This window comes from Oryzias latipes, chromosome 8 (assembly GCF_002234675.1).
Source record: "Oryzias latipes chromosome 8, ASM223467v1".
Classification (NCBI taxonomy): domain Eukaryota; kingdom Metazoa; phylum Chordata; class Actinopteri; order Beloniformes; family Adrianichthyidae; genus Oryzias; species Oryzias latipes.
Window position 1 is genome coordinate 18,437,772 of NC_019866.2, and position 23,745 is coordinate 18,461,516.

The following is a 23,745-nucleotide window of genomic DNA, read 5'->3' on the forward strand; positions in this document are numbered from 1 at the left end:
AAAACAAAAACACAGAAGTGAATCTGTAACAATGACACCACGTTTTTTTCAGGGTTTTACTGAAAACACTTTGGTGTTATTTGGACTTTGAACTGTAAGATATGAGGCCTTTGTAAGGTCATCTGGCAAGGCAAGGCAAGGCAAGTTTATTTGTATAGCACAATTCGTACACAAAGTAATTCAAGGTGCTTCACAAAACAGAAAAGTGCATTAAAATCACAATACATCATAGAAATAATCAACATAAAATTTACTTTAAAAGAAAAGGAAGAAAAAAAAAAGATTTAAAAAGAAAGGAAGGAAAGAAAGGTGCAGATAGGACCTTTCAGTCATATACACGGCTAAACAGAAATGTTTTAAGTCTAGATTTGAACATGAACACAGAAGAGGCCTGTCTTACGCCTTCAGGGAGGCTGTTCCAGATTTTAGCTGCAGAATATTGAAACGCTGATTCCCCTTGTTTAGTTCTGACTCTGGGAATCAACAGGAGGCCGGTCCCTGAGGTCCTCAGAGTACGAGATGGTTCATATGGCACTAACATGTCAGAGATGTACTTTGGTGCGTGGCCATGGAGAGACTTGTACACAAGCAGAGCTGCTTTGAAGTCTATTCTTTGAGGTACAGGGAGCCAGTGCAAAGACCTGAGCACAGGACTAATGTGAACATACTTCCTGGTTCTGGTCAAGACTCGAGCAGCAGCATTCTGGATGTACTGAAGCTGTTTTACAGCTCGTTCGGAGAGGCCGGTGAGCAGGCCGTTACAGTAGTCTAACCTACTGGAGACAAATGCATGGATAAGTATCTCCAGGTCTCGCTTTGAGATTATGTTTTTGATTTTGGCAATGTTTTTCAGGTGGTAAAATGCCGCTGATGTTACTGACTTGATATGGCTGTTAAAGTTCAGGTCAGAGTCCATGATTACCCCTAGATTTCTGACTTGATTTGAGGGTTTGAGAGACAGAGAATGAAGGTAGCTGTTGACAATTTCTCTTTGTTTCTGTGGGCCAAAAACAATAACTTCGGTCTTGTCTGAGTTTAGCTGGAGAAAGTTGTTCTGCATCCACGCGCTGATCTGTTGGAGGCAGTGGTTGAGAGAATCCACTGGCCCATATTCACCTGTTGTCAGTGACACATAGATCTGAGTATCATCTGCATAGTTGTGATAAGATATGTTATTACTGCGTATTAACTGCCCTAGTGGCAGCATGTAGAGGTTGAACAGACAGGGTCCCAGGATCGATCCCTGGGGCACACCACAATTCAAGCCCATGTAGTCTGAGACACAACTCCCAATTTCAACAAAATATTTCCTGTCTTCCAGATAAGACTTGAGCCAACTTAGGGCAGATCCAGAGATGCCAACCCAGTCTTGGAGTCTGTGCAAAAGGATCCCATGATCTGCTCTCACTTGTCTCTCCAGTTCATCCAAAACCAAACTGAAAGGCTTAAGAGACTGACAGCACATATTCAAGGATTTGCTTGAATGTGACTAAAGTGTTGATTCTGTGATCAAGTCGACAGAGAAAGAAGCCTTTTTGTGACCAAAATAAGGATTTGCTCCCAAAGTGTGTGTTATCATAGGGAGTGTTTAAGAACAAATCTTTTTGACGTGTCACAGAGAGGGAATGAAAAGCCTGGGGAGGGTCAGCTGATATTGCTATAAACAGCTGCAGTCATTCTGCCATGACATTGAGGGCTCAATTTATAAATCAGGTTGTACGGTAAAATCTGAATTTAACCCTCACCTCTGCCTTTGGTTTCATTTTCCAGCAACAAAGCAAAGATGTAATCAAGTGTCAAATAAGCTGCAAGAGTCTTCTGCTGAGATTCCCGCTCACTGATACAATAATCTCTCATCTTCTTCTTAGTAAAACATGCTAACCCCATGCAAGGCTATCTAAAACCTTTCTTGACCTAATTTTGATCTTATTCAGCTCTAATAATATCAACTCCCCCTTCAGTTCCTAAGTCTATTACATGCTGCCTCAGCTGGTCTCCTCTTACATTTCGTCTCCGTTTCTTCCTAACTTCAGTTCTCTCTGCGTCAGGTTTAAATAGCAAAGCCAACTGGTTGCTATAACCAGAGCCTCTTCTTCTACAGGCTAAGATTACACACACACACACACACGCACACACACACACACAAAGGGACAGACGGACACATACCAGAAGGCAGGTGTCTCAAGAAAAGTGGATCTAACTGACTATATTCAGTTTATTTTAAAAAAACAGCATATTCACATTTATTCTAGTTGGAACACTTTGATTGGTCAGAAAATGAAGATGTAAATTTAAAAGCAGGTGCAGTGTGTTCTTGTCAAAACAGATCTAATTTGAGCACATATATGTGTAGTGCAATCATGCAGTTAATTTTTTGTGCGATTGATTAAACACGACCAGTAATTAGTTGATCTAATTAACTTATTTTTATTCTAACCTGATAATTGCTGTGGAAAGCCTCATTTCAATGTATTGTGGCTTGGAAAAAGATCAAAATACAATTTCAAAAAATTGCTTTATTTTTATATTAAAACAGATTTCCGAGCTTTACTTTCACACCACCAAGAGGGATTTTTCCCACCTCAAACAGTAAGAAAAAACCCCATTAGGTCCACAGTGTTGGGATTTAACACATCAAAAAAACAACAGAAACTGTCCCTCTGAAATGATGCTTTGTTTAACTTATCATGACATCCAGGATGTATACAACTTTCCTGCACTACTGCAGTGCGAGGTCGGTGCAGGCTCTCTAGTCGTTACCATGACAACACACCAAAACATAGTCTGCTTTTTGTAAAAACAACACAAGCCTATAAAAAAATTAAAATACTAATAATAAATGTAAAATGTATTGCTTCCGTAAGTGACCTTGGTAAAAGTGGATTAATGCCCTTTGAGGTGTCCATTATCAAAAATGAACGGACTTTGTAGAAGCAACAGTCCAATGTGATCAGGCTTCCAGTCTTCCGGACACATCGTTGGGAATTATCTTTTATGTAATAGATAATACTTATAGATTAAAATTAAGATTACGCCATTAAAAAAAACAACAAAAACATGCCAGTTTGTCTGTGATTAAGAATAGTGCGTTAATTTGACATCTCCTAAATGCAGAATTAAGGATTTTAGTAAATTTGATCTACTACTGCCTTTTTTTACCTTAGTTTATAACTATTGTTATTTTTGATTATTATTACATGTGACTATTATTTCTGTTACCAGTATAAACATGACCTTAGTTTAAGGGGGCTGGGAAGATGCTGTATGAAAGAAACAAAATGCGTAAAAAATGTTTACCAAAAAAGAAAAGTGAAAACGAAAGGTTCCCAAACATCATACCTTTCATTTTATACTTTTTTATATAGTCGAAAAATCACACATACATGATGCATTTCAAAGCCTTTTTTCATTCACTGTTAATTTTCTTTGATCATTTTATTTATGTCTTTACTAATTGATTTGATGGAAAAGTGGATTTTTGCCATCTTTAGTAAAGTTACAAGTACTTTTCTCTACAATTTAGTTCAATGATTCATAAATATATCATCAGTTATTTTATTTTTTTCAGCTTGTTCTGTCCAAGAACTGAGCAAACGGATGAGAGCTGAAGGCCTTTTGTGTTGGACAGGTTTAGTATTACAAAAAGAGCTTATGTATCTTTGGATGATAGTATATTTACATATTCTTTTTATTAAATGGGAGGGAAAGGGGGAAAGTGTGTGTGTATGGGGGGGATTTAGAAGAAAGATAAAAGGAGAGAGAGGGGAGAGAGTGAGGGGATACAAGTGCCGAGTTGCTAATTTGAATAGGTTATTATTTTAAGCTGTGAAACATTCATGTTAGATCTGCTGGAGAGACAAATATTACATCCAAAAGTGAAATTCTGACACTAAGACAAGGAGAAGATATCTATCCATCAATACACTGTGTTAGGAGGAAGCAGACAGGGAGCAGTGTGCCAGTGTGCACGTTCATGTGGGGGTGGAGATACATGCACGCTGCCAAAGTGAACCATGTGATCATTAGGGGAACCAGATCCTCCCCACCAGTTAATTTTTTTAGTTAAAAAGTAATTAACTGTGAGGCTGCTTGCAAGTTCTTGAACGTTTTATACATTGATATTCTGTTTTATTTTCTCTTTCATCTTTCCTGAATTAAATGTGCTGCATTATGTCAGATCTAAGTACTAATAACATTTTGTTTGTTTTGGTTTTTTCTCATTTAAATCATATACATATAATAAAGTATATGGTTTAAATACAGTGGATCTTTTGTTTGGTTGTATCTCTTAAATCAACCAGTAGAGAGCGTACCAAGCAACACCAGGCATAACGTTTAGGGTAGGAACCTTTCTTTCGGCTACAGAGAAACGGGGAATGTGTTACTGACGGACTGTTGTGAAAGAGAAACGGGGAATGTGTTACTGACGGACTGTTGTGAAGGGAAATTGCAAAGGAAATATTTCCATGCTGGAATTTAAGTATGAAAATGTACACAATTAATTGAATATGGGTTTACAGGTTTTTTAATTTCTAGGGATATAATTTTTCTAAAACGCTTAACGCTGGAATTTAACACCCAAAGTCACAGCTCGCTCGGGTTTGTTTACATCGGTTTTAAGCTGTTTTGACTGACTGTGAATAATCATGTGGGGTGAAATCATCGAGCCTCCGGTAAAAACCCATCCAAGTTCACATGAGAGCGAACCGGAGAGTAAAGAACCGGCGAAACCTGTGGACTTTCCACGGAGATGCGACCAGAACAGACAGACGGAAACCCGGCAGCTCCCACGAGACTTTCAGGTAAGACGTTCTGCATTCATGTACAACATCTTCAGACATTTCCTGGTTTGAAGCTGCGCTAACGCTGCTGTTGCTCACAGAGCGAGTCCAGCTGCGTGAACGCCATGCTGACAGACGTGGCCATGAGCGGCAGCCAGGTGAGGAGCCAGCAGATCGGGGAGGCTGAGCTGAGCCTCGGGGAGCGCAGACAGGAGCTGCTGCAGCAGTTCCGCAGCAGGCCGCTGGTGTTCCTGGAGAGGTACCACGTGAGTTTCTGGCGGAGCCTCGGTCGGTCCGGCACACAGCGGCGGACCTGGCAGTTTGGGGGCTCCAAGGGGCAAGCAAGGAAACACTGATGTCTGCAGGAGTAGATGGATCATTATTTTTAATCCTTACCTAGGGTAAAACATCAAATAAATGTAGGAAATGTCATAAAAAATGAATTCTAGAAGTGTAAAAAACACACACAATTTCAGAATTAGACTGTTTCCATTAAATGATAATTATGCGAATAAACATTAACCATCTCCCGCGATAAGTCATTCAAAAATATGGCAACAGATGTAAACAATACTCTGATTTACAAGCTCCTTACATGTGGGAGGGGCTACGGATAAAGCGATTTTGGGATTTTACTGAGGAGCTGTGGATCCAACAATTCCGCATGACACGCTAAACTTTTGGTGAGCTTCGTGATGCTGTGGGGCCTCCTGTGGCGCCTGCTGTGCAGCCTGTTCCTACCAAGGAGCGCATCGCCATCACCATCTATCTGAATCATTTGATTTAAAAAAAAAAAGTGGTTCCATTGCAGTTTTGCGAAACATGTCAATTTTGCTAAGCCTCAAAAACCACCTCCTCCAATCGAAAAATGTTTTATGGATAAATGTGTGTTTTTTCTAAATTGACATGTTTACATTAGGCGTATTTACGATCACAAATCGAATTTACACAATTTCATAGTAAGTGAAAAGGCACCCGGAGAGAGCAATCTGACGAGAAGCAGAGCCCACAGTGTGGCAGGGCTCACTGCATCAACACAGTGTCATTGAACAGAAAGTGTGCAAAATACAGAGATTTTAAGGATAAAATGCATTATTAGAACAGATTAGATGACATATTTATTTTGTTATTAGCATACATTTCATGATGACAGTTGAGGATGATGACAGGTGAGGTACTGCAGTAAGGAACTAAAAACCTCTGAACTGACCACAAACTTGCCCAAATTGTAAATTCTAACCAAAGGAATTTTTGCCAGAATGTAAACCGCCAAACTTGGTGGGAAATCACCCAATCTGGCAACACTGCTTTCACCGCTGCTCAGATAACAGGGCTTCCTCTTAGGGTCTCTCTTTACATAAGCAGCAAACTTGCTCATCAGTCACCAAATTGCTGTTGATGGAATAGTCCATTGCTTCACAGTTACAGGGGTGGTCGAAACACATTGACATGAGCAGTCTTAGGCCATTTCAGTCATTTGGGTTTTTATGATAGAAATAAAGAATAATGGGCGATACGTTTTTTTTAAATATTTTCAATAATTGTTCAATCAGTTGCCTACTTTTGGCTAACAGTAAGTCAAAAGCCCCTGCCTGTGTGTGCAGCGGGAAAAGCATGAATAAGCCCATGTTTGCATTAATCCTCCACAAGCACGAACCATGGTTGTATTTATGTTTAGGAGTTTGCAGTTAAATCATTAAAGGTTTAGAGTTTACAGGATCCTTTAGATCAATTCTTTTTTTTTTTTTTTTATGTTTTATTTCCCCCAAATTTTAATTTTACTCATTTAACCTTTAAATACAGCAGGGGATGTTTCCCAAAGGACTGGCCCCTTCAGTTACAAAAAGCAGAATCAAAGTGACCATAAACAAATGGATCAGAAAACAATAAATTGCCAATTTCAACAAAACCAAGATTAAATAAAAGTCATAGGAATGAAAAAAACTGAACTTAAGAATTTTAAAATAGATAAAGTAGGTCTGATCTGAAGATGGGGTTCATTCCAAGGTGTGGGTACACTTAGTTTTTTCTAAAAATACAGATCTGACTTGGTGTAACATTTTTACACAAGGAAACTTTTGAGTGTTATAGTTCTAAAGGCAGTTTTATACAGTCTTTAAAACTGTGTTCCCCCGTTTCCAGGCCTATCTGAAGCCCGAACACCTCCCTGTGTTTTCCCACGTCAGCTCCGACCCCAGAGCCCAGCACTACAGCAATGTGGTGCGGACGCGAGCGGCCTGCTGCACCAGCAGAACCAGAGTCAGAAACCACCGCTACGCCGCTCTCCGAGCTCTGCAGAAAGGTACGACACGGGCTTTCCTCTCCATGATGGACGTCTGTTTGTTTGTGCTGATGATATCACGGCCCGTCTTCTCGCAGAGGGAAAGTATTTCAGTGAGGAAGAGATGCGCAGGAGAGAGCCTCTGCTGTACGAGCAGTACATTGGCCAGTACCTGACCGATGACGAGGCGAGTTCTATTGTCCAACGCACTCCTTCTGTCTCAGTGTTTCCGACATAGAAGACGTTTCTATGTTCAGGTGATAGAGCGCTCCCATGAGGCCATGTCGGACGGTGCGGACGAGGGTCAGGGAGCGCCTGGCAGCGGCACAGGAGGACTTGCCAACCTCCTCCTGAACTCCTACCAGGAGCGGCTCATTCAGAGCCGACTGCAGGAAGAGCAGGAGAGGGAGGACGGTGCACAGGAGGAGGAGGAGGATGAAGAGGACGATGGTGAGCTTTTTAGCAAAGAAAAGCATTTATTTCCTCCACACCAGTCTCGTAAGGTTCTGTTATCACCCCTCAGACACCCAGCAGAAGGAATGGGAGCCCACGGATGAGGAGAAGGCTCTGCTCAGGGAGGAGTTTGTCAGTCAGATGCACCAACGCTTTTTGGATGGCAAAGATAAGGACTTCAACTACAGGTGAGGATGCATCTGCAGACCGGAGAGCCTCTTTCTGCCACAGAAAGATTAGACCTAAACGAACAGGAATGTTTTTCGATTCTTTTTCTCTTATAACACGCAGCATGAATGCTGCACCTACTAACACGTCTTTGCGTGTCTGTTACAGTGAGGTGGACGAGAACCCCGAGTACGACAACTTGGATATTGTCAACAGAGATGCAGAGGAGAAATACTTTGATGAAGATGACGATGAAGATTACCTACAAGAAGAAATAGAGGATGATAATATGACAGAGTAGCTTTCTTATTGTTCTCCACACTTTGCTGCTCAAATATCTCTGTAAATACAAGTTTATCACCCCCAAATGTGTAATTTCTGCAATAAAGCTGACAGTAAACAAATGTTGTTTTAAGGTAGATGTGTTTTTCTTGTCAAAACAAATCCAAATAGGAAAAAATACATAGGCTTTTATTTTGAAAAGACAAACTTGGTAACAGATTATGACTCACACTAAACATGTTCTGTCCTGATCACAATATTTTACTGTTGGCAGTATTGAAGATTTGTTCTAATATATTTGTGAGTCATTTAGAATCGCAGTATTTAGACCAAACTCACCTGATAAAGCTGCAAAAACTAATGTAATAATCCTCAATTGTCATTGAGCCCAAAATGAAGCTCCCACATTACTATACTGCCACTACCAACACTTTAATCTGTTAAAAACATAAGAGTTGATGGGTTTCAAGCTAATCAAACTCCTAAAATCCAAAATTTATTTTGCAAAGAATGCCTTAGTTAAGAAAAAATATACCATAATACTACCACCACCCTGGGGTGAAAAGTATTCCCAGGACCCTAGGAAAACAATTGCTTCTTTAGAAAAATGTTGCACTAGTAATTCATTCCAAAAATGTTAAAATAAACTTTTTTTTTTTATTGAACATTAAAAACTTGGGAGTTAAAAAACGATTTACTACTATATAAAAAAAAAGAATATTGTAAAAATAAATACCTAATTCTTTGACAAAAAAAAAAAAATCAGATTTTGGCTGATCCATATGTTGCATATTAAAAATCAGACAATGTGATTTTCCCCAACACCACAGAAAAAAAAGAAAATGAAAATAAATAAAATGAACAGCCAAACTTGTTTTGCTTATTACACGAATTCTTCTTTGTTTATCATGTAATAACATATGTCAGATTATTTTAAAAAGCATAATAAAATTGTTTTTTTTTTTAGTTTAAATACGCCTTCCTCACTAGAAATAACACTGCGGGCGCACTTAGACACATCCAAGGCGACGGCACGCCAATGCATCACCTTCAGTAGGCAGTGACATTCCATGAGGCGTCGACCTAACCCTTGTGCTATCCTTGGCACTTTAACATTGGGAGTTGGGTCATCTAGACCCACTAGACAGTGTTCTGAATCTTTTTTCTTCAATGATTTATGATCTTCACTGGTGTCCATGGATTACATGAAATCTTTCCACCTTTATCCAGCTTTGTCATGGTAGGGAGAACACGTCAATGTGAGGGTGGGGTCATCTAAGATAGCACAAGGGTTGAACAATGTTTATGAATTTAGCAACATGAAAATGTTTGAATGACCTTAATTCTAACCTTAACCGGAACAGTTTCTTACATAATTTATGTTTTTAACCCTTGTACTATCCAAGACAGTTTAACATTGGGAGTTGGGTCATCTAGACCAGTGTTTTTCAACCAGTGTGCCGTGGGAGATGGTCAAGTGTGCCGTGGGAAATGGTCAAGTGTGCCGTGGGAAATTGCCCTCATTAACTGATCTAAAAACATTTTCCATCTCCAGGAAATCAGCTCTGTGTTCATCCAAACAGGCCCTGATAAAAAACTGAGGAGTTAGGAATATAAAAGATCTTAAAATTACTTTTTCTTTGTGTTTATTTAATTCTATTAAAGACATTTTGATAAGTATGACTGTACAGCGATTTACCTGCAGCTATGACAGTTTGCGGAAAAGTCCCGCCCCTTTAATTGTCTCCGCCAATCATTCTTGAACGCTTAATCACATGTCATCAGTCTGACCAATCAGAAGTGCTTAAAGTCTTCACTTCCTTGTTCTTAATTCTGCTGATAAAGTCGCTCAGTTCTAACAAAAGTACCAGCTAAAGCTCGTCTTTAGTGGTGTAGCTTTCCACAGAATCCGGTGTCAGACCGTGGAACAAGTGAACAAAACAATGAAGCTCAGAGACGCAAGTCTTTCTGCAATTTTTCGGCAGTTTTCACACTACATCTCCCATGATGCATTGGCTTAAAGGGCCAGTGTTTCAGCGCACAATGAGTTGTCCTTGCGAAACGTCTTGAAACCACCACAAACGAACAGTTTCTAAATTTTCTAATTGAACTTTCATTTCATCTCATAAAAAACACAGCCGCAACTTCCTGCTTTTCCGGCCACAATTATCACAAAAATGCACGTGAGATTGCGGGCGGGGGGGGCTGTCGATCAATACAGACCATGAATTTCTGCTTTTTTTTTTTTTGGATGCTGGTGTGCCGCGGGATTTTTGTCAAGGTTAAAGTGTGCCGTGGCTCAAAAAAGGTTGAAAAACACTGATCTAGACCCACGAGACAGTGCTCTGAACCTTTTTTCTTCAATGATTTGTGATCTTCACTGGAGTCCATAGATTACATGAAATCCTCTTCACCTTTATCCTGGTAGGGAGAACACGTCAATGTAAGGGTGGGGTCATTTTGACCCCACAAGATAGCACAAGGGTTAACGTCTTCAAATACACATTTAGCAGTATTGCTTCGTTTGGCTGGCTTTTGGGACGTGGTGCTCTGCTTTGTCCCGAGTGCAGAAAAGAGAAAAATTTCCCTCAAGTAAAAATAGTTTTGCTTGCACATATTTTTAAGTTTTATTTTTTTTTTTTTTGCATGTATTAAAAATCGCTGCTTCATCAGCTAAAACTAAATGCTACATAGAGGTGAAGTGACCGCGGGGCCAGACGGTAAGGAAGGAGAGGACAAAAGACAAAAGGAGGGCTGATAAACATGACTAATTGGAACATTTACTCACCATGTGGCGACTAACCCTAAAACTTTTACTCGCCACAGAGGAGAAAATGACTCACAAGTGTTCATTTCAGAGCCTTCAAAACGAAAGTCTATTGCAATAGACTCATTCTTCTATCGAGAAAAGTTCTATCATGTTATATTTATATATCGTTTTATCGCCCAGCCCTAGTTTGCAGTAAGAGTTCATATCATTATGGATTCCTGCTAGCATTCATTATCAGGTGCCTTTCACCTAAAATACAAGACGGAAATAAATCAGAACAGAGAACATCAAGAACTAGAGTTGTTTTGGAACATACCAATTCCATTTCAAATACCGTAGTTTAAGTATTTAATGCGCTCTAAGGTTTTATTTGTATACTGTAATGCAATGTTTATTAAGGATTTACGCTCTCTTACGCAGCTTTTACGAGTCCTTTGGTAACTTTTTTTCCATATAACAGACTTAATGAAAATCAAATGGAAGCAGTTTGATTTATGCTTTGTGCAGTTTTTTGTTCCCAGCATATTTTCATTTTTTTTCTTTCAACTTGTTTAGTTTTAATGTGTAATATTCCTCCTGTAATTGTAAAACTTTTAGCTGCTTCTTGAGTTTTTCTCTCCTCAGTTGATCCAGGTCCATTTGGTCCACACTGGCGTGAGTTGAGGCGTGTGGCGATGCGGGGTGGGTGCGGTGGGAGGCCCGGCTGCAGGAACAAATGAAGGTTTGTGAGTGGATGAGGTAACATTGTTGGTTTCAAAGCTGCTGTTTCTTACACGGAGCTCGGCATTCCATCCTGTAACTTGGCGGTACTGTGTTCACTAAGAGGTTCAACTGAAGAGTTATAAAGTATAAAAAAAAACATTAAAAATATGACTTTTTTTTTAACTTACATTAAAAAGATGACTTTTTTTAAATTACAAAACTGTACTTACTGATCTGTTCTAGGTTTTCTTCGTTAAGTCGCTGTTTCCGTGGAACATTGGAGGTCGTATTGGTTTTTTCGTGCACTCTAAATCTTTCTAGATCCTTTTTGATTTCACCATTTATCTTTCCATTAGGACTCTTCTCCGTCTGCACCACGTTTTCTTCACCATGGCAAAGTGAAAAAGATAATAAGTTAAATCTAAATAAAGAAAAACCAACCTGCAGGAAGTCTGCTGTGCTAACCTTTAATGACAATGTGATTGGATAAGGTGGAACAGTCCATCCAGTCTTTGCTGTTGCTTTCATCTACAGTACTTTTGGCGTTTGTCTGCTTATCATGGATTTCACCACTCTGGGCGAGCTTCTCTTTGTTTTCTTGAACAGCAACATGTTCTAAGCTCAGCGAAGGCATTGGAACCGTTGTGACGTTCACAGCATTTTCTTCAGAGCTGCTGTCATCCGTGACCTCCGATTCCTCATCACTGTCTGCTTCCTCGTCTGACAGAACTGGTAAGAAATCGTACAAAACAACAATCACTGGAAGGTTCCCACAAACCAATTTCTACTATACTTGTTCACACTGAGAAAATCCTGATGGAGTTAGTTTACAAACCTTGAGGCTCACAGACATCCCAACCGGCCTGAAGGACATAAGAAAAGGTGTCACATTTGGAGTTATGTTTACACAGTTTGGAGTACTTCAAAAATGAAAAGAACCCAGTTTTGACATGAATTTGTGATTTAAAATGGGGGGGGGGGGGGGGTGAGCGCTTTACAGTTACAGTGACTCCACCTCTTTACGCTACATAGAAGAAAAGGAAAATGTAAACACAAGATATTACATAATGCAGTAAGACAAAACAAATTTAGATTTGTCACCTTAGCGTGTTTTTTGTAAAGATTTTATTGTTTATTATAAGAAAAGACACCCATATAATGTGATGACTGCGGTCACACAGGGTTAACATTATGGTATAGTGTACAGTTCCACTTGATTTTCTATGTACTTTTGGTTATTTGTGTACATTCCTTGTTTGTTGTCTTGAGTTTTCACGTGGAGCTGTACTTGCTTGAGGTGGCCTGAAGGTGGTGCCAAACTGAGAAGCTCTCAAAGAGGGCTTCTCTTTTAGAAGACTGTGGGGAATGGAATGGCTTTCTCTGTTCTGCTTTTGTTGATTGTTTTTTTGTCTCACCCCCCCCCCCCCCCCCCTTGTATCATTAGTAATTTAACCCATTCATTTATTAGTCCTTAGGTGTGTGGTAATGGTAGGTCAGTTATTTGAGTTCTTTCCTAAGTTACAAGTTATTTGGAGTTTGTTAAGTTGACCTCTTTAAACCATGTTTGTTCATTTGGATCTTGTGAACTTTAATTGACATTAAAAATGATTTAGTTTTGGACTAAATACCTATGCTCTTAGCCGTGATTGGCTCGTCCATCACAATATATATAGTTAAAAACGGGTTAATAAGCAGAAATACAAAACACTTCTTTTTTTTTTATTAAAACAAAAATATCTTTTCTTACTAAAGGAAGTCTTTCAATGGCCACCACTGGATAAGCCGAAATTTGTGGGAATTTTGCTGAAATGTTTGGATGCATTTCTGAAAAATGAAAAAAAGAGAAATATCTGTATTGATATAGGTTATATTCATAACTGTGATCTTCAAGATAACTCATGAAGTCAACCTTTTAAAGCCGGTTGGTCTTCAGCGTGTTCAACTGCAGCTGTTAAATCCTCATCATCTATTTTATTTCCTTCACTTTCTTTTACTTCAACGGTCTTCTCTCCTTCTCTTTCATCCTCCATCACGTCTTCGCCATCCGTTATCACAATAGGATCTAGCTCGCATCGGTTTTCTTCTGCATCGTCTTCCTCGGTTTCAGCTGAAGAGTGAGCTTCAGAGTCTCCTGTGCGGTCAAAACCAAAAAAGCAAAAGGTTAGGAGATGATTCCAATTCATTGAATACCTGAATCCAGCTTCAGAATTTGCAGGAGGTGCAGACAAACCTACAGACAGCGCCAAGACTTTATCCTGATGGGAGAGAGAAGCAGAATCAATTCAAGAAGAGAAAAAAACAGTTCTGCTGGATCTTGCTGGATTCTGCTGTTAAGTTACCTTTGCCAGTGGCGTTTTTTTAAACTTAAAACCTCTAGTAGATAGGTCCCCTCTCTGTAAGAAGTAACATTGAACATTTATTAACTGTACTGACATTTTCTTGAATAAAATTGAAAATATTTGAAGGTAAAATCGCCTTAAAGAAAAACTCCAGTGGCTTGTTGTTGTGGTAGATACTGGTTTTCCATTTTTTGGCAGAACCTCTTCCTCCACGTGTTTCAAAGTCAGCCGGAGAAATCCAGACGCCATTGTACCTGATGCACAACTCACCTGCAACACATCCATAAGATGAAGACCGTAAAGACAAAAAAATTAAAAAGGTTTCCATTTCAGTAATAACATAAAGCCTTAGTCACAGCTGCCCTAAACGGGCTGTCTGCGGGGGGAAATGGGCAGATCTGTGCAGGGCGCATAGGTGGCCCTCATATCATTTTAAGACTGTAGGTCAACAGTGAAGTACTCACAGGTACTTGTGTATCGCGTGTATTCACGGGTACTTGTATCACGTGTACTCATGGGTACTTGAGTATCACGTGTACTTGTGTATCACATGTACTCACAGGTACTTGTGTATCACGTGTATTTACAGGTACTTGTGTATCACGTGTACATCCCGAGCAGCCTTTGAGCACGGTCAGTAAGGAGCCAGTATGCCCGCACCTCACTAACAGCTAAAGTGCAGTGTAAGGACACCGTATCACATGCGTGTGTCATAAGTGCATGCAATATCAATATAAAAATCTTCATATTCACTGATCCACATAGTTTCTACTTGATTTCTATAGACTCCCAGAGCTGCTGTTTGGATGTGATCTGCCTCCCACTCTTATAGATTTTTTGCCTGAGGATGCTCCAAAGGCTCTCAATAGGGGAGGATGGGGGCCACACCATCAGTTTCTCTCTTTTTCTGCCCACAGCAGCCAATGATGCAGAGGTATTCATTGCATCATTCTTATGCATGAAGATGATTTAGTTACAGAAAGCATAGTTATTTTGGTACCACAGAAAGAAAGAGGTCTCTCAGAAACTCCACATACTCGTCAAAGGTCATTTTCACACCTTCAGTTACTCTAAAGGGGCCGACCAGCTCTCTCCCCATGATTCCTGCCCAAAACATAACTCCGCTACCTCCTTGCTGATTTTGCAGCCTCGGTTCAACGACAATCCACCAACCACCCATACTCCATCCATCTGGACCAGCTGCTCTCTTAATCTGATGTACTTGTCTGGCAGAACCCTTCCTCATTCTGCCTTTATCTGCACAAACCCGTGTGTGCTCCGAATCAGCTACAAATCTTTTAACACTACGATGCTCACACTTAGGTTTCTAATGAAATATCCAAGGTTTTCATACCTTTTCCAAGGCATTTACTATTTCCTGCTTTTCTGCAGCAGAGATCCTTTTTCTTTCACATATTGCTTGAAAATGTTTGTCGGCTTAATAATGTGGAACAACCATGTTATGTTATTTTTTCCTTTACTTGAACTCACCTGACAAACTAATCATCACAGGTGTCTGAGATTGATGTCAGTGATCCAAAGAGCCCAGGGAAACAAAATCATCATCGGGTTTAATAGAAAAACAAAGAATTTGATATTTTTGACACTTAAATGCTATTTGCATAATAATTTGGAGCACACTGTAAATGAATACAGTAGCACCAACGTCACAAATGTCAAACTCCAGGACTCGAGGGGCCAGTGTCTTCCAAATAAGCTGCCGTTGTAGCTTCTAATTGTCAAAACAAACACACCTGATCAGGCTAGTCAGCAGCAGGTAGGACTGGGTTTCACAAAATAGGTCATGTCTGTTTCAGGTCAATGGGTTTATTAGTTAGAATGAGTCCAACCCATTGCTGCACACAACCTGCCACTGCACTGAAACTGTGTTCAGTAGGCATGAGGCCTCAGACAGGGCTGCCCTGCCTTGGTACTCAAAATTTACATTGGCTTGTTTTTTGACTTTTTTGATTCATCTCACTGCAGATCAGGTGTTTCACTGATTGAATTCATTTACAACTTCAAAGCTAAGAGTTATCTAAAACCTTAAAAACATCTATGCTTATGGGTGGATACAGGATGTCTGTGGGGAATACATTGAGAAACCTCTACAGGGCAGGCAGGTGACCTGCACGGAATATCAAGGTCAAAGACCCCTCAGTGAGCGTGTAGAAACGTTCATGTACATGGTTTCTATAGACATACTAGGAGTAACAGGTCATAGCAGACATTTATATAGCATGCAATAGGTAAGGCAGAAGTAGGTGAGGTGCAGGCGTGTCGTACAAATTATTCATTTTTTCAACCCTCTCAAATTGTGTGGACTGCGCCAAGGGCCAGTCAAATGCTGTTCATATGATGAATCACGCGTGTAGCTTCCTGACTTTTAGGAATTGCTGAGGACAAGAGAAATAACAAAGGGGGCCTAATCACTAGTCATACATTTCAGCAAGTATATATTTTTTAAAAAGAAATGATCTAGGCTAAAATGTAACACCAGTATTCACAATGCCTGTAGATCTAACATAATGAGTCAGTCCATTTGAAATGAATGATTTTTATATATTAAAAAAACTTTCTTATGTGGGACAAGTTTCGTCCCGACTGTCAAAAATCAGTGAATTACAAAAGCCTCCAAACATGCTGGGCACTTTTCTGCTACGAAAAACTTTAAGATGATCTGCAAATCAAAGCTGAAAAGCCACAAAGTGTCATAAACATGATGTGTTTTGTTTTTGTGCCCGTATGTTCTTCCTACTGATTTATCCACAAAGATTACTGTGAAAAACATTGGATGTAGTTCTGACTTGACTGACAGATTGGTGAGATCATGACGATCACATGAACAAAACAGATCATGTTTATGACACGTTGCGGCCTTTCAACTTTGATTTGCAAATCATCATATAGTTATCATGTACGGTAGTTTGATTAAAATGTCATGACATTTCCAAATCATTACAGAAGATTTCATTTTTCACAAACTTTTCAAGGACCTAGAAACTGCATTTTCAATTCCCTAAACTTTTCAAAGTTTTTCGTGACCGTGTGAACTCTGATCATTTAAGAGTCGATTAAAACTCATGCATATATGACCCATATTTGCTCAAACTTGAGAAATAACTATGGGGTGGATTTTGCAGAAACGTGACTGAAATTTGCCAAAAGTGAGAGTTGTATGGTTGCCTTTTTTCTTAGTTTTGTGACTGTTTTCAGGTTGAAACCTTCATCTTTACTGCTTACCTCTCTGCAGCCTTGTTATGTGCAGAATGCCCGCTTTGGTTCCACAAGTCACACGCCACAGAACTGCATTTTTCAGACAGAGGTTAGAATCAAATGTTTAACTTTTTTGCCAACTTTGAGCAAATTCAAAAACCCCAATTTAGATTTAGTAAGCTCTTAAAAAATGTTGTCGGGTTTAGATACATTCATGTGTCTACTTACCTTTTTTTGGAGTCCTCTGCCTTTTCCCCTCTGCCTCCTCTTCATCGTCACTATTATCACCATTATGAGCATTTTCCTTATGCTTTTCTTCTTCGTAATTATAGTATATATTATATCTAGCTTGCTTTCTTTTCGGTCTGAGACCTCTGGGCCAACTTCTTTGCTGTTTCAGAGACCGTACCCCAACCATTTCCAAGACTTTTAAAACCTAAAATCAAAAGGTTTCTCAAAATTTCCAAAAAGAAAGGAAAAGGTCATAGAGTGTTGGTGTTTTGGAACTTTTGCCTGTCTGTTACACACACAAGGCACAGGGAAAGCGCCGGGTTTGGTCCTGTGAACAACAAATGTGAGCATAAACATGTGGATGCAAATATAAACATGTGGATGCAAATGAGAAAAAAAAAGGTTAAAGTTCTTCAAAAGACTCTCTCTATGTGGTGCAAGCCTAAAGAGTTCTGACTAATCAGGGGTTTGAAGTTTACCATAGGTAGTTTTGGCATTGCATGGATGGCTTCTCATTTTGAACCAGATCCAACTAATAATGTTGCTGCAGAGTATTGTAGCTGTGTTTGTTCAAGGTGCTTCTCTCTCTGAACAACACCCATACCATCACACTTCCTTCTCCATGTTTGACAGTTGATGTCACACACCATGACGCCATCCTCTGACGTTTTTAAAAGACTCATCCTGTCAACCAAAAGGCCTCTTTTCACAGTTAAAACTGACTGGTTACTACCACTATTAAATTGGAGCTTAAATCTGTTGTCCCATTAGCCATCTCATGGATACAGCATATTCATTTGCATAATTCCATTGAAAAATTAAACTTTCATATATTACATAACTTCTAGCTAGGACACACTGTTTGCTAAATCCACCACTGCTCCTAATTTTCCAAAAGACTCAATAAAAAGTGTCCATGATGTGAAATATGATGGAGGAAGCAGGGAAGGAGGGGGAGCAGTGATGGAACATCGATGTTTATGAATGACGTGCTGAATGATCTGCGCACGCGGGAGACAGGTTTGTATAAAAGCACGAGGACATTTTTGTCCGGCCGGATATGCAGGACATTGAAGCCGGCGTCTGATTTTCATTTGACTTCCGTTCCGTTGAGACTAAAGTTAAGTTAAGTAACACCTTAACTGAGACCGACTTCATTTAAACATTATGAACAGGCTGGTTGGTTTTTCACAAGCATTTCTGTCAGTTTTAAAAGCTGCTTATATGCAGTTTTTATAACAGCTAGAAAATCCTAAAACCGAACGCAGGAGTCTTACCTTAGCGGCTGATTATTTCCGGGGAAATGAAACCGAAAGTTACGACAACAGACAAGAAGCCCCAGTTCTATGGATATGCAACCACTTTGCACACAAAACTTTCTAAGTTACAAAAGAAAACATCAAATATCTGCTTTCAAAAAAACGTTTTTTGCTTTCAATTTTTTTATGCTTTCATTTTTTTTTTTTTTGCTTTCAAAATGTTTATTTTTGCTATCAAATGTATTTTTGCATTTGCAAAACAAATGTGTTGTGTGTCATCTCGCTTTTTTCCTATCTTTGATTTTCCTGCCATGAGTTTAAGTTTAGCGCAGGGGTGTCAATCATTTGGCCCAGATGGTTTAATCCGGCCCACTCATGAAAAGTAAAAATTCTTAGGAAGTTTAAATCCATTTCTGTGGCGAGTTATTTTTTTTTAAATAGCCGAAATGTGCAGTTCCACCACTAGGGGGAGCACTGTGAAAATTAACAAAGTTAAAAATGCTTCTTCTGCTAAGTTAAAGTGAAACCAGTTGAAAGAGGGTGGTGCTATTAAGTGGAAATTGTTGCAGACTAACTTTCTGCTTGGTTCAAAAGAGCAGCCTGAATTCATTTTACAACAGTTTTATGTAGATTTAAAGGGCCATAGATGTTCCAGCTGCTGCATGAAGCAGGCAAAGGCTGCTATCTAGTGACTGAAGTATCCCATACTCTTTGTCCGGCACCTGAACAAATCTTTTGTCTTGAGGCACATTTTTATGTTTGTTTATCTGCCTTTGCACTAAATGGTAGAGAAGGGATTTGGAAGGCACAACCAAATATTAAAATAGATTGATGGAGAAACAACAAACATGAAATGGCTGTGCATGATTGTGTGGCTTTGCAACAGACTGGCAACCCGTTCAGGGTGAACCCAGCTTTCATCCATCAGTAGATGGGTTGGCTCCAGCAACTCCAAATCAAGGGTAAAAATAGCTGGTTCAGCTTCTGAGCCCCGGTAGCAGATAGCACGTTAGATAAATACGGCATTTTGATTGGTTAAAATCTAGTCCAATCAGCAGGCTGTTTGATGGCAGCTTTGTCACGCTAAACTGAAACTTATGTCAGCAAAATCAAAGATAAGAAAAAACCAAGATGACACAGTGCACGCGAAAACATTTGTTTTGCAAACAAAACAATTTTTTTTGAAAGCGCAAAAAAATATATATTAAAGTAAAAATTTAATAGAAATATCACTCCATACAAATCTAGTTAGGATTGTCGCCAAAATGCTCGATCCACAGGACTCCTTGGCTTTATTGAGAAACAAACAAAGAACACAGGGGCAGGGCTCCTGATGTCACATGACAATAAACCCGCAATATCAATAATAGACTGTAAAGAAATATAATAACAGTGACATATATGTCCATGGTATCAAATGATGCCACAGATGACCAAGCATATGAATGTGACTTGTTGCATACTGATGGAAAACTGTTATCTTACGAGTTTGTAAACAAATAGAACTAACAAATTTCAAGTCACTGTTATGAGGAAACATCAAGACTAGAGCAATTCCCACACCGCAAGTATGATGCAATGCAATGTAGAGCTAATAAGCATTTATGATTAAGGGTAATTATAATTAAACCATCTGAATTTGGACTAATGCATATGTTGGCCTATATTTATTTTACAATCAATTCATGACTAATTATCCCATGTTATAATACATACACACACACACCTACACACACATACATATATACAGATAGATAGACAGCTACAGCTGAATACCACCAATTTAGTTTTTTTTTTTAGTTTAGTTTAGTTTATTTTTCCACAATGTGTCAAAAACAACAAATCCCCTCATAATACAGAATATGGAAAAAATGGACATCCCCGAAGCAGCTGCTTATTATTAGGGGTCCAGCAGAGGCAAGTCCTGAGAAGCCAGCTCAATGGAAAGAACAAGACCCGGACAATAAACAGCTATGCACTGCCAGTTATCAGATACCCTGCAGGAATAATAAGATGGCCAAAGGAAGAGATACAGACCATGGATGTTAAGACACGAAAGCTCCTCATCATGCATTGAGTGTTCCATCCCAAATCCAGCACACTGAGACTGTATGCTAGCCGCAAGGAAGGAGGCCGAGGACTAGTGAGCGTAGAAGCCACAATCCAGGATGAAACATCCAAGATGGATGAATAAATCAAGCTCAAGGCCCCAACTGACAGTGTGCTCAGTGACTGTCTCAGGCATTGGAGAGCAGAGGCTCAGATCTACCACACCAGACAAGACCCAAGGTGTAGGCTGTGTAAAGAGGCGCCTGAAACAATCCAGCACATAACTGCAGGGTGTAAGATGCTTGCAGGTAAAGCATACATGGAGCGCCACAATCAAGTAGCTGGAATAATATACAGGAACATGTGTGCAGAATATGGACTGGAAACCCCAAGGTCAAAATGGGAAACACCTCCAAAGGTGGTAGAGAAGGAGAGGGCAAAGATCCTGTGGGACTTTCACACCAGACTATGCGTTGGATTATATTTTGGTAAAAAGAAAAAAATTGTGGAACGGTATTTAATACTTCTGAATTTCTGCCATGTGTTGAAATGGAAGTTTGGGATATGAAGGGTGTTGGTGTGAAACAATACACAGACTAGTACTGTACCCCACATTCCGCTTTTATTGATGTTAAAAAATCCACCAAATTCTTATTTGGCTTTATTTGAACTGTTACAAATATAATTTTTTTTTAAAGATTTTGACATACCATGTGTCAATGAAAAAAAAGTATGTGTCACATTTGAAACTAAATTAGTTTTGCACCTTTAGTTGTTTATATATTTTATGTTTGGAGCAGGGTTTGCGTCCATTTTTGTGATAAAAGGCTGATGGCTGTGCACTTGAATAATTGATTAAAAAACACAGGAGAAATAACCAATGCTTAGAAAATAAAGAAGAAATGGTTTTATTTCTGCAGAATATTGCGCTTAAGCTAGCTAGTGTTTCATATTGCTGTTTAGCTTAGCAGCCTTGCAGATTTATGTGATGGAACTTTTAAATACAGCAAATTTGTTCAATTGTTTAATGTTTGATTAATTAATTTCAAGTATGTGTATGTTTGACAAAAAATGTATGGTTAAAAAATTTGTATGTTTAACATAAAAAATGAAGAATTTTTATATAAGATTTTGCATCACAATCTTCTTGTCTCATACATTACTAAGGAACTAAGAAAATAAATTTACAATGATTTATATCTTACTTATGCTTTAAATAACGGTAAAATGGTCTTTTTGTTGCAAGGATAATGGATTTACAAGGAAAAAAGTCAAATTAATTTTCTCAACTGATATTTTGTAAATTACAATTTTGTTGAAATTTGAAACACATACAAAAAAAAAGAAAAAATAAAACTTTGCCAAACTCTTTAGCCGTACATTTTAGTTTCACTTGTTCTTTAAAAAGAATGGCTTTCCTACAGAAGAAATTAAATATGGCAACATGAAGAGCCCAATCCAGATGACGGCCCCTGTCAACAGGTATATTTTCAGACCACTGAAAGTCAAGCCTAGAAGCAGACTTATTAACGTTACCAACAAGAAGCAGTTTAGAACCTTCCTGTTTCTAATCTGATTCTCAGCTTTTTTTCTTGCACGCTCCTCCTCTTTCATCCACAGCACCTTCATCTTCATGTTTAGCTCCTCCCCCTCAAATTTGGTTTTGAGGTTCTCCTCCTTTTTGAGAATGCTGGCAGCTTCCTCAGCCAGGATGCTCTCCTGTCTTTCCCTGATTTTTCTCTCCTTCCTGGGATAAAGCTCTGTTTTGTAGTAGCCGCCTCCGTTTAGGGCTATCAGGGTCTGAATCTTCTTCATGAGTGGTGTCACCTGGGTCTGATCTTCTGGGGTTTTGTTGTTAAAGACATGAAAGCCTCCGCTGCACTTGCGTATGAAGTTGCAGAGGTTATCATCGCTTTCGCTGATGACGTCATTGATCGTTTTTTTATCCAGGCGATCCCCATGAGTGAACAACACGATAGTGTAGTCCCATACTCTGGGGCCAAACATTGCTTCGATCAGAGTGTTGGTGTCATGGTCCTCCTGTGTCATTCTTCCCAGGGGGACCACTAACACAAATATGTGGGGGCCTGGTTCTTGGAGCTTTATCCGCATGAGAATCTCCCGCATGATTTCGTCTTTGTTTCCATCTTTCTCAAAAAGCCCTGGTGTGTCGATAATGGCGACCTGCCTGTCTTCAACCAGCCCAACCTCCTTCTCACAGTGGGCTGTGACTCTCTTCAGCCTCATGTCAGATGTGAAAGCCGTCCTCTTAAGGATGGTGTTTCCACTCGAGCTCTTGCCTGCACCGCTCTTTCCAAGGAGCATGATCCTCAGGGGATCTGCGAACACACAAAATTGTCTAGGATATACAACGTCCACTGAGTTGTTTACAATAACTTATTGTGAGTTGTGTATTTCATGTTTTGAATGTTTTTTCAACAGTTTTATTTGTCTTGGTTGACCTTTGACTGGTCTTGACAATGTGTAAACCCAGACTATCATCTTGAGAGTGGTTATCCCCCATAATAAAAAGACAAAACCATGTTAGCTTTGGTTTCTTTTTAGCAAAAAAGCACATGAAGCAAAGAATATTTTATGTCACTGCTTCAATAGAAACTAAGAATCTCACAAATGTACCCCCTTAACACCTACCTTGATACGTATCTTGTTGTGGTACATCAGAAACGTCCCGCTTCATTGTAGATACTATATTGTCTGCAAAAAGCTCATCAGGTCTCTCTCAGTTGCTTTTCTTTAAAGGTTCAAAGTTAAAGTGAAACCAGTTGAAAGAGGGTGGTGCTATTAAGTGGAAATTGTGCAGACTAACTTTCTGCTTGGTTCAAAAGAGCAGCCTGACTTCATTTTACAACAGTTTTATGTAGATTTAAAGGGCCATAGATGTTCCAGCTGCTGCATGAAGCAGGCAAAGGCTGCTATCTAGTGACTGAAGTATGCCATACTCTTTGTCCGGCACCTGAACAAATCTTTTGTCTTGAGGCACATTTTTATGTTTGTTTATCTGCCTTTGCACTAAATGGTAGAGAAGGGATTTGGAAGGCACAACCAAATATTAAAATAGATTGATGGAGAAACTAGAAACATGAATGGCTGTTTATGATCGTGGCTTTGCAACAGACTGGCAACCCGTTCATGGTGAACCCAGCTTTCATCCATCAGTATTTGGGTTGGCTCCAGCAACCCCATGACTCCAAAT

At 39.4% G+C, this 23,745-nt stretch overlaps 3 protein-coding genes across 4 annotated transcripts; 1 reads left to right on the top strand and 2 right to left on the bottom strand.

Annotated features, from left to right (window-relative positions):
• Positions 1–4,323: 4,323 nt before the first annotated feature.
• Positions 4,324–8,087, top strand: ccdc97 (coiled-coil domain containing 97). Its single transcript, XM_004071764.3, has 7 exons — positions 4,324–4,802; positions 4,883–5,047; positions 6,924–7,083; positions 7,161–7,249; positions 7,320–7,512; positions 7,586–7,703; positions 7,852–8,087. Exons 1-7 carry the CDS (start codon positions 4,647–4,649, stop codon positions 7,982–7,984), a joined length of 1,014 nt encoding a protein of 337 aa, XP_004071812.1. The 5' UTR covers positions 4,324–4,646; the 3' UTR covers positions 7,985–8,087.
• A 2,508-nt stretch (positions 8,088–10,595) lies between these two features.
• On the bottom strand, positions 10,596–18,561 carry LOC101163662. 2 transcript variants are annotated; one of them, XM_011478444.3, is made up of 13 exons: positions 18,501–18,561; positions 17,221–17,551; positions 17,020–17,082; positions 13,913–14,046; positions 13,777–13,830; positions 13,668–13,692; positions 13,347–13,568; positions 13,185–13,261; positions 12,273–12,300; positions 11,903–12,166; positions 11,668–11,820; positions 11,509–11,566; positions 10,596–11,438 (listed from the first exon to the last, which is right to left on the bottom strand). In XM_011478444.3, the coding sequence occupies exons 2-13, from the start codon at positions 17,408–17,410 to the stop codon at positions 11,264–11,266; spliced, it is 1,443 nt and encodes a 480-aa protein (XP_011476746.1). In that variant the 5' UTR covers positions 17,411–17,551; positions 18,501–18,561; the 3' UTR covers positions 10,596–11,263. The 2 variants fall into 2 exon arrangements, with proteins under 2 accessions (XP_011476746.1, XP_011476745.1); XM_011478443.3 differs by lacking the exon at positions 18,501–18,561 and having other exon boundaries at positions 17,221–18,494.
• A 2,573-nt stretch (positions 18,562–21,134) lies between these two features.
• Positions 21,135–23,312, bottom strand: LOC105354614 (GTPase IMAP family member 4). The gene is made up of 2 exons (XM_011478445.3): positions 23,184–23,312; positions 21,135–22,870 (listed from the first exon to the last, which is right to left on the bottom strand). Exons 1-2 carry the CDS (start codon positions 23,227–23,229, stop codon positions 21,921–21,923), a joined length of 996 nt encoding a protein of 331 aa, XP_011476747.1. The 5' UTR covers positions 23,230–23,312; the 3' UTR covers positions 21,135–21,920.
• Positions 23,313–23,745: the final 433 nt, after the last annotated feature.